Source organism: Lethenteron reissneri, chromosome 27 (assembly GCF_015708825.2).
Source record: "Lethenteron reissneri isolate LAM-NWPU_2019-01 chromosome 27, ASM1570882v1, whole genome shotgun sequence".
Classification (NCBI taxonomy): Eukaryota; Metazoa; Chordata; class Hyperoartia; order Petromyzontiformes; family Petromyzontidae; genus Lethenteron; species Lethenteron reissneri.
The window spans coordinates 9,456,782-9,467,120 of record NC_083805.1 but is presented as its reverse complement, the minus strand read 5'-3'; the positions used below and the strand labels follow the sequence as shown (position 1 = coordinate 9,467,120).

The following is a 10,339-nucleotide window of genomic DNA, read 5'->3' as shown; positions in this document are numbered from 1 at the left end:
GCAATGTGCTATCGACTGCAAACTTGAAATACCTATGTCATACTGATGACAAGACTATATTCTATCATAAAAAAAATCCAAAACATTTTTCAACATTTTACACGCTTTCATTTAACTTACTCTGTGTGTTGTTGTATCCTAAAATCTTGTAACTCAATTTCAACCGTATTCCCAATGTCGTATCGACTGCAAACTTGGTATACGTATGTCGTCATACTGATGACAATACTATATTCTATCATAAAAAATAAAATGTTAAAAAATCTTTTTTACAGATCTAATTGTCCACGCTCAACTCACGTTGGCTGTAAATCACCACAGTTCCTGACGTCACGGCAAGTCTCGGGGAGCCACGCCCAGGGGCGGGGCATGTGGAAGGAGGGGGAGGGGCGATGGGGGAAGGGGGCAGGGGGAGGGGCAGCTCGGACAGTACATTTCATTGAAGCGTGTTTTTTTAAAAGTTATTTTAAAATATTTTATTAAACCTTTAAAACAGTCTGCCTCAGCAGCTTTCCTAAATTGATTTCTGTGTCGTGGTCAAATCTTGTCATCAAAATTTAGTCTACTTCCTGTTGTCCAATCAATTTCAAATTGTGCACACGTACTCAGATCCGGTGACAATGCATGCCTGTATCAATGAATCAATTAATTAGCTACTTTAAAGCAATTAACATTTTGTATGGACGCCTTATTATTTATATATTTTTGTGTGTAGGTTAAAAACGCCGCGGTCCCTAAACTGTTGAATCGGCTCGCACAAACCGACGTCGCCATTGACCCCACTGCACTTCTCGACCCGTGAGTTAAACGAAGTTGTTATTCTTGGTTCTTTCGGTAAAGTCACGTAGAAGGGAAATAATAAAAATATATTATATTATATCTATATTATATCTTGGTTCTTTCGGTAAAGTCATCACGTAGAAGGGAAATAATAAAATAATAGAAATATAAAACAATAAAAATTCTCACGACGTTTCGACTGCAACACAAGCAATCGTCATCAGGTGTGAAATCCACAGCAAGAAAAAAAAACTTTTTTCAAAATTTAAAAAAGAAAAATTTCCATTTTTTTTGCTTTGGAGTCGGAACGTCGTGAGAATTTTAATTGTTTTATATTTTTATTATTTTATTGTTTACCTTCTACGTGACTACCGAAAGAACCAAGAATATGAATCCCTGCAGTCACGAAAACTTTAAATCAAAATTTAAACGAAGTTGTTATTTAAAGCGTTGTTTTTAAAAAAAAACTTGTTTAAAGGAGTTTTTTTTAAAAGCGTTAAAGATATCGGTTTTCTCGCACGAAGTTCGATCGTTTATTGGAATCAATCAACGGCAATTGTGAACTTGATGAGGAAGGTGGTTATTGTGTAATTGTTAGATTGTGAGGTGCCAGGTTCACATGCGTGCTGGGTTAGGGGTGACGATTAGGGGGGCTCCGTGCCCCCCCCAGAATCTCGCCCAGATCATCGGGATCTGGGCGAGATTCTGTGACGGTAACGGCGTGATCCCCAGAAGCTGAATAGGTACTTGACTCGATTGTGAGTTACATTGTTTGTTTAGGTCTTGGTTGACGGGTAGGTTGTTGTTGGCGAGTGTGATTTGAGGAATGCGAGTTTATTTTTGTTTATTGTGTTTTGGGCACCACGGCCGTAATTATAATAGAAATAATATTCATAATTATAATATTCAAATATGCTCAAAATGTTCCCCCCCAATATATTGCTATAAAAATATTTTTAAAAATAATAATTGCGATGCTATTTAAATAAAAACAACAATTTGCTAAACCTTGGCCACAAAATCTAAACTTGTCTTCATATAACGATGCATAGATTTCTGTTTATATGATTGTGGTTATGGTTGTACTTTATTAATCCCTAATCTCTGCCATTTAAATACAATGCAACAAGAAAAGGTAAAAAAGAAAAAAACAGCAATGTAATACAATAAACTACTAGACATTATTGTAAAAAATAAATGAAAAAGTCCATCCCATGTTTTAGTGAATTTTTAAAATATTTATGGCAGGAAATGAGTTTTCAAATTTAGATTTTTTTTCTGGGGGGGGGGACCCCAGACCCCCTGGAAGATTTGGTCCCCCCCCAATGTTGACTCCATGGCTACGGCCTTGTTGTGCACCACTGCCAACACAGTATCACCAAATAATTTAGTTTAGAGTGTACATGGAGTTTTTAAAAGTCGAGATCACGACCAAAGCCATTGATAACCACGAGTTTTCCAGTGCATCCGATGTTAGGAGCTTTAGATGGTAGATACATGTAGATTTGCTGATGTCATATGACCATATGCAGACCTACATTACATTCAACATAATTCCTCCAGTTGTATATATTATCTTTGATATCTGGATTGAATACGCCCAATGTGTTTACGCTGCAGTGGGGTGCCTTTACCAAGACAGCTGAGGATCAATGTCTCTTTGCTAGACGTGACAAATATAGAGTACTGTGTGTATGTTGCACTTCTTTCGCACCGTACGTAGCAACCGTGCTAATTGGAGGTGCTATTTAGTATGGCTATGATATGTGTGTGGAGGGGCGGGGGGGCATGGTAGCAGAGGTGTGGACTCGAGTCATGTGACTTGGACTCGAGTCATGAATTTGATGACTTCAGACTCGACTTGGACTTGCATAACAATGACTTTGTCCCACCTCTGAGGTGTGGACTCGAGTCATGTGACTTGGACTCGAGTCAGACTCGAGTCATGAATTTGATGACTTCAGACTCGACTTGGACTTGCATAACAATGACTTTGTCCCACCTCTGCATGGTAGTGCTTGACGCACTGCGATATGAATGCGTCGGCATGAGATGTTACTCCCTGCCATGTCGTGGCAAGTGGTATATCAACCCGGTACTGGGGCAGCCCACGTTTACTTTGCCAACACGCACTGTGGAGCGTGGTGAAGTATGGTCAAACAACGCCCACGACTGACAGCCGTGGGGGGAGTCCTTCATCCAGCAGTGGATTGACGCAGGGTTGTAAAGCAGATCGACTGCCTTTAACCCAGTGTCCATTTTAACGTCTGCAATTTTTTTTTATGTGAAAAGTGTCATTGTTGCAATGAAATGAGGCATTCTTTACACTCACAATTGTTGCATTGCATTTGGCTTTATTGCAGGATATTAAGCACCACAAATAATGCTTATTTTTACAACGTTTTCAGGTGTAATATTGCGTTGTGAAATCACCTGCCCAGCAAATAAATAGTGCGTCGTTAAAGCTGTGAGGGTCGCGTTCGTCCGCTGCGCAAAACGCCGGATTACAAAGCCGCAGTCTGTACACTCGGTCTCGTTCATCATCTCGTGGCTCTCGTTCATCATCTCGTGGCCCTCATCCAGCAGTGGATAGACAGAAGGACTGTCCATGTACGCCATCCCTTGAATGTGCAGCTTCTGTAGCCGGTGTTATCACATTGTGTTGGACTCACAGCAGCAGGCTATGTGGGCCTGGAGCAGAGACCTGCCCACTTGATTATATTATCTACATTCCAATTATCTTGCTGTGGAATGAACTCATGAATACATTACACACATGTCATCCCTGTGCATCCATGATATATGCCCAGAATATGTGTAATTATAGTATAGAGGTCATATTTAACAAATATTCTACGTGGGAAAGGAGAGATGTAGCGTGTTGGTAAACAGACCTTAAACGTTAAAATGTAGCTTGCTTCCTTAAGAAAAGGAACATTACATTAGTTTTTTTAAAATTACGTTATTCATAGTCGCTGGATCATAACTGCAAACCAAAAGTTGCTTCAGTGGCTATTTTAGATGTAGTACATCACCACGGGGCCAGTCGGATAGTACTGGCGTGGGCATATCTTCATCCCACACCGCCGATTAGCATGATTGGCTACGTACGGTGCAAAAGAAGTTCAACATACTGTATTATTAAGCATGTAATGACTAAATGGATGAATTATAATGATTGGAGGTCACGGTTTGAATTGACAATAGATTGTTTTTAATCTGGTTTGTAAAGTTGAGGACCGTTTAACCCAAACGAAACATCAGCGTATGATGAAAGAATTCTCATGCGCACGATCCCGATTCACGATGAGCATAACCATTTATTTAATCCGATTTATAATCGATGGGTTTTTACAGGCCTGCAGTATAAACTTATATACCTGTGTGTGGAATACGCCCTAGAGGACACTCACCGCAGAAAATGAACCTTGAGATTGGCTTGTGGTGCAGGGGAAAGATGGATCGAATGCTGCAACACAACAATACCCCCCAAGGATGGCCTTCATCCAGCAGCGGATAACTCGAGGCTCCTGATGACTATGATGACGACTTGAGTGTATAGACCGTGGCTTTAGTCCATGGGCCAGAACAGAAATTGGTACCATCTCATGTAGCGCACCTTTTTGTATGGTGAAAAATAGGTGAAGTATTTCATAACCCACCCATTTCAAATCGGGTTTTTTACTTATATTTCACTGTTATTGGCCGCACATGAATTGTGGCCGCAAAGGTTATATACGGCCACCTCGGTTGTTACCCAGACAAAGAGATTGCATCTCGTTTGGGCCCATGGACTTTGGGTTTTTGGTGCCCACGCTCCAACCCCCTCCACGCAGTGCGCGCACACCGCTGCTGGGATGAGGAGGACGAGGTGGCCGTGGTGGGGGGGGGGGGGGGTCCTCGCTCAGCACTCGGTAAACCGGCGCAGAGACTGCACGCGCGGCGCAGTCGCGCCCCACGCCTGGTGCTTGCGGTACTCCCCGCGCTCCAAGCAGTACTGGCGGCCGCGGTACTCGGGCTCTTCGTACGCCACCCAGGCACCGCCGGACACCACGCGCACCGATTGCACGTCTTTGCGGCCCCAGCGCGCCTCCAGCACCGGGCAGTCCTCGCTCAGCTCCAGGCAGTCGCCGGCGAACTCCGCCTTCTCGTACAGGCGGATGCGGTGGCCACCGCTCGCCTGGTAGAGAGACATGCGATCGGCAACTCGTTTCTTTGGAACTTTGATTTTGCGTTTTAGTTTGTTGTCCTCCGATTAGCACGGTTGGATATGTGCGATTGCGAAAGAAGTTCAGCATTAATCTTGACTTAAAGCTTTTGCGACTGCAGGAATTCATATTCTTTGGGTCTTTCGGTAAAGTCTGCGGTTTGAAGTTCGGCATACATAATATATCCGCTGTAGGATAAAGGCCTACTCAAGATTTTGCCATCTACTCGCCATTCCTGCAATGGAACAACCCACCTAGCCCCCCTGCACGCGGGTTCGTGTCGTGGCTTCGTTTATACGCGGCGGTGGGTGCTCGTTCGAGCGTCCTCCCTCCTTTCGCTGCTACTCTGTCATTAGTCTCGACCGCTGTCGTCATCCCTTCAACCATCCTGTTCTGTCAATGCCCACTTTTTTCTGCGTCTAGTTAATTTGTATTTCGCCTGCAAAATACCCTGATCAAACATCTGTTGCTAATGGGATCCAGGGCATCGATTTACTATGCATAGCAAACACGTAATGACCCGTTTACAAATTTGATGTCTCTAACTTGTGTGTTCTCTAATCCACATATGTCTGAGGTTTGAATTCACAACCCATATTGTTGGGAGCCTGCCAACATGCCAATATACCTTATATATCCATCCGGTATTTTCAAGGGAGTGTTTGCGCTGTGGTTTGCACACTGCGCTATGCACCTGGAGACCTGAGTTTAATTTCTGGCCATGGCGGCAAGTGATATCTGGCCTGATCCTAGGTGCCATCCACTTCACCAGCCCGCACTGAGCAGCGTGGTGAAGCATAACTGACATTGCGTGGGGCGGCCTTCATGCGTCAGTAGATTGAGAATGGGAAGAAGGTTAGGGGATTTTTTTTTTGTAAAAAGTTTTCAGTTAATGTACGGAAATGAATTTGATTGCTTAATTTATAACTTCTGCAAAGTGAAAATGTAGTGTTCTTTGCAGTTTTGCATGGCAGCCGCAGCCAGAGAGGAATGAGGCATGGCATGAGAGAGCACAGCGCTGCATCTTTCAAATCCTGAAATGTTCATCCTGTCATGGTTCTTGTGCCACTTGGCACTCTTGTTGCAATCACTAATAATTTTCGTGGCCAGTCGGCAGTTGATTTATTGTGAAAATGATGCAGACTCATCATCCATGATCTACCCACTGCTGCATAAAGTCCTCTTTCCCAAGCCGTCGCCACCACGCTGTCTTGCTATGCGACATTCAATGTAGACCCTACACACTAGCTGATTTCATCCCCTCAATGGAAGTGCACTTAGATGTGGTTGCCTACTATTCCTACTACTCTGTCTTTAAGTTGCAACTGCCAGCTGTCATCTTTTCTAGCGGCGTGTCATGCCCAAGGCTACGTACAGAATCTTAAGTCAACATGATGTTAAAATTGCGCATGTACACAAATTCCACGTTTCTCTTCCTGTATCAAAGTGCAATTCCAAGCGTGCACCTCGCCCAGCTTTTTAATGGACTGGTACAGCTTTTGTTCTCAAAAAAATCTGTAACAAAACAATCTAATCACGATAACTCTAAAATAAACGCATTCACCGCTTGCATCTAAAGCCACCTCGTGGCGGCTCTTCCTACGGTACCTATCAGCACCGTAGGAAGTGGGTCGATTGCACCTCAAAAACTCTCAGATCTGGGCCAAGCGCTGCCGATGTGCTCCTAAGGAGAGCGCAAAAACCACACCGGGGTGGACACCCGGAGGGACAGGTGTCGAAAGAGGTGGTTTGAAGTGGTGAACCTGGATCTGAAGACCTGTGGAGTTGACGTCGAATTTGCCCAGGACATGAGAATGGGTGGGGAAGGAGCACCTGGAATGCTAACTACCACGTAAAGAGGGGAAAAGATTCCAGGAAGAAGGACGAGAGCTGTTGGCTCTCAGAGATGGTGAGATTCGAACCGATAAAACCGCGCTGGCCTGTCGGCTCCTCTGTCCTCAACTGGTGACGGATACAGTCATGTCGGTAGAAGCAATGCGAGGAGTAGATGTGATTTTTGCCCAGGAGAGTGTTGTGAGTGGAGGACTAAGACGAGGAAGGCAGGGCAGATCCAAACTTCGAGAAGCGAAGAGGGGGGGGGGGGGGATGCCAGGAAGAGAAGTGCTGTGGGCGAAAGCGAGCGATGGGGAACCTCGTAATTTGTACCTGGCGGAGGATGCGGCAGGACAGGATGTACTGCTCGCCCTGCACTTGCCACTGTGCCGGGTCGGCGAATTTGCCGGGCGAGAGCACGTGCATGGTGCCCGTGAAGTCCTTCCTCTCGTAGAGCACCCAGGTGCCGCTCTCGATGCGCACGGAGCTCACGGGGCCCTGCACCATGGCCTCCAGGTCGGTGCAATCCACCGTGTTCTCATACTTCCGGCCCTGGAAGTTGTTCTTCTCGTAGAACACGATCTGAGCGCCCCCGACAAACAGGAACACGGGACGAGACGGACGATTTATGATGACTGGTTTGAGCACCCGAGTAGCAGACGTAGGCAAATGGATGGAGAGGCATGCAGAGACATAAATGAAGGAATGACATGGACGAATGCTAGACGGTTGTAAAAAGGTTTTATCAATTGATGGAGTGACATGAATACAATTCCATACGCCAGTTTTCCATCGTGACAATTTAGAGCCTCCTTGTCAATCCACTGCTGAATGAAGGCCTCCCAACACCGTGTCGGCCGGTGGGGGTGGTTTTGCCAATACTTCAACCACGCCGTGACCGAGTTCAAAGCACAGTGCTCGTAGGCCCAATTCATTGCACAGGTTCAGAATTATCGTGGTTTACACACCCATACAAAATGATCCTCCATACAACCTTGTTAGTCAGTGCTCATGCTTTTTAAATCCTTTATATTAAGTTCGCTTGCTTGCGCGCTTACGACCGTGCAAATCTTTCGGTCGTTTTTTATTTAAATCCTTTATATTAAGTTCGCTTGCTTGCGCGCTTACGACCGTGCAAATCTTTCGGTCGTTTTTTAACCCACTTCCCGTGATCCAATCGAGCTGACATTTTCCACACAGACTCGTGCGTGACAATTAATTTTCGTGAAATTTTTTTTGCAAAATTTGACACTTTTTAGGAATTTTTAAAAAATATTTAATTACCAATTGCTTAATGCTGCCAGGCAATCATCTGACCCATAGGTGGCAGCCATCTCAAGCCAGAGGACGAGAGGACTCTAGCCGCCATGCATATAAAGGATTTATAGTGAAAAACTTTGTTTTTACGGGTTAATTTTTTGCAAGCATCGATTTAAGGCTAGCCATGCCACACAAGTGGGTGGTGTGGCCGGAATCTCGCCTGGCCTCCTCTTGTTACCCTCGGCGCTTAGGTGTTTACCATGCAGCAGCTCCTCTTTTTCAGGTCGATTCGACCTAGGGGAGGCCAAGACAAGTTCTGGTACAATTTGCCATTTGCTCTAGATTTTAAGTTTTCGTGACTGCTGGAATCTATACTCTTTGGTTCTTTCGGTAAAGTCACGTTAGTAGAAAATAAATTAAATCACGACGTTTCGGGTGCAACACAAGCGCCCGTCATCAGGTGGGACAACCACAGCAAGAAACAACTTCAGCAATTTGTTTCTTGCTGTGGTTGTCCCACCTGATGACGGACGCTTGTGGTGCACCCGAAACGGCGTGATTTAATTTCTTTTATTTTATACCTACCTGACTTTACCGAAAAAACTTGCCATTTGATGGCAGCGCAGTGGGTAAACCACCTTACCATCGCATACAAAGACAAACACAAAGATCCACCAAATAGCCTTCTAACCGACTTCAGTTAGCGAACCCCTATTAAGGTCGGCACGACGGCGTGGGTGGCCGGCAACACGCCCGGCCATCTTTGTCTCTCCAGTACTTATGTTTACACGCCAGGTACTCGTTTTATGGCTGAATCGACCACGGAGAGGCCCAGGACCAATTCAAAAATATTCGCCACTGTTATTCGTGGTGAAGCGGAGTCAAACTCTGTTCGCAGGGCTGGCAAAGCAGTGCGCTAACCACTGCGCTACCACTCCCTACGATAGAAACCCACAGACACGCGCACACAAAGACAAAGACAAGTGCACAAGACACGAGCTTGAGATATTGTACCTTTCCCATGGTGATGGTTGTTGGAGGCAAGTCTGTTTCCGGATGAAGTTTGAAATGGCGAGGGACGGGCCCTTTTATACTACGCAGTGTACACTGGCCTAATCCTGAAGCAAAAAAACACAATCGTGTTTGTGTCTGCGAGGCACAATGAGCGAACATCTGGGAGAGGGGCCAATGGTGATAGTCATAATAAGCCCACTTTATTCACATAGGAGCACGGGGCATTGAGGGGGTGGGTGGGGGGGTATTTCGGACATTCATTCAAACCCTCTCCAATGCGCTGGGTTTCTGGATTTTTTTGCGACCAACTGGCACGCATGGCCGCTGTGTTTGGCACTCAAATGCGCTTATGTAGAGCATTTGCTTGTAGAGTAGAGCGCCGGCATGCACTATTACCACCCAAATTGGCAGACGAATATATGCGGACGCGGGTGGGGTTTTTTTTGTAGGTGTGCTGCTTCTGTCAGTAATGCGATTTTTTTTTTTATTAGGCCAGCAATCTCATTGTATTTCATTCCACGTGAAATTACGATGATCGTTGCACATTTCGTGCGTGATCACACCGCGCATTCTCTCCACGAACTGAAAGTAATGCAGTTACCGTGCGGTTGGGTCACGGCTAATTGCGTGCAAACTCGGTCCTGTGTGGGCACATCATGATGGTATGATTTAATTGCGTGCATTTATAATATTACTATGTATAACATGCGTGTGTGCATATGCATATCACTGCGCTGCGAGTCTGGTAACCGGCGTTCCTTTTTGGGACGACTGCTAACAGCAGTAGGGGAGTGATCCCTGAACTGGTGTTTGACCTCTTTTGAGTTGATAGACCCTTAAATGATTACCTGGTGCAGTGTGTAAGACATCAGCACTGGTCGGACAAAGGTGGACCGTCATGCTATTCATACCTGTCCCCTTGTGCACCATGCAGACCTCAATAGGTGCTCGTAAACATCATCCCCAATGGAATTAAACTATACAGGCTTTCCTTTGTTGTCGTTGGGCCAGATATAATTTAATGTACATTTAAATTGCATACCTGTCGACTTGTGTTTCTGAAAGTTTTTTTGGCCCACGGACCACCCAGCCCCCCACCTCTGGTGACAAAAAACGCATTCACTTCTCTGTATTAACACCACTAATACAACATTATTAATGTTACCGGAACATCAATTTGTTTTTGATTTTAAACACAGCTGTAATTTTTCTTTTTTGAGGTTGGCATTTAGATCTGGCGTTTA

At 45.1% G+C, this 10,339-nt stretch overlaps 1 protein-coding gene across 1 annotated transcript; it reads right to left on the bottom strand.

Annotated features, from left to right (window-relative positions):
- Positions 1–3,338: 3,338 nt before the first annotated feature.
- Positions 3,339–9,124, bottom strand: LOC133348223 (gamma-crystallin S-like). Its single transcript, XM_061560943.1, has 3 exons — positions 9,096–9,124; positions 7,155–7,403; positions 3,339–4,960 (listed from the first exon to the last, which is right to left on the bottom strand). Exons 1-3 carry the CDS (start codon positions 9,102–9,104, stop codon positions 4,685–4,687), a joined length of 534 nt encoding a protein of 177 aa, XP_061416927.1. The 5' UTR covers positions 9,105–9,124; the 3' UTR covers positions 3,339–4,684.
- Positions 9,125–10,339: the final 1,215 nt, after the last annotated feature.

Excerpts from the sequence above, each read along its gene's own strand:
- LOC133348223 (XM_061560943.1), bottom strand. Across the intron at positions 4,961-7,154 it reads CCTGCCGCATCCTCCGCCAG|GCGAGCGGTGGCCACCGCAT; the intron begins GTACAAATTACG and ends TCTCTCTACCAG.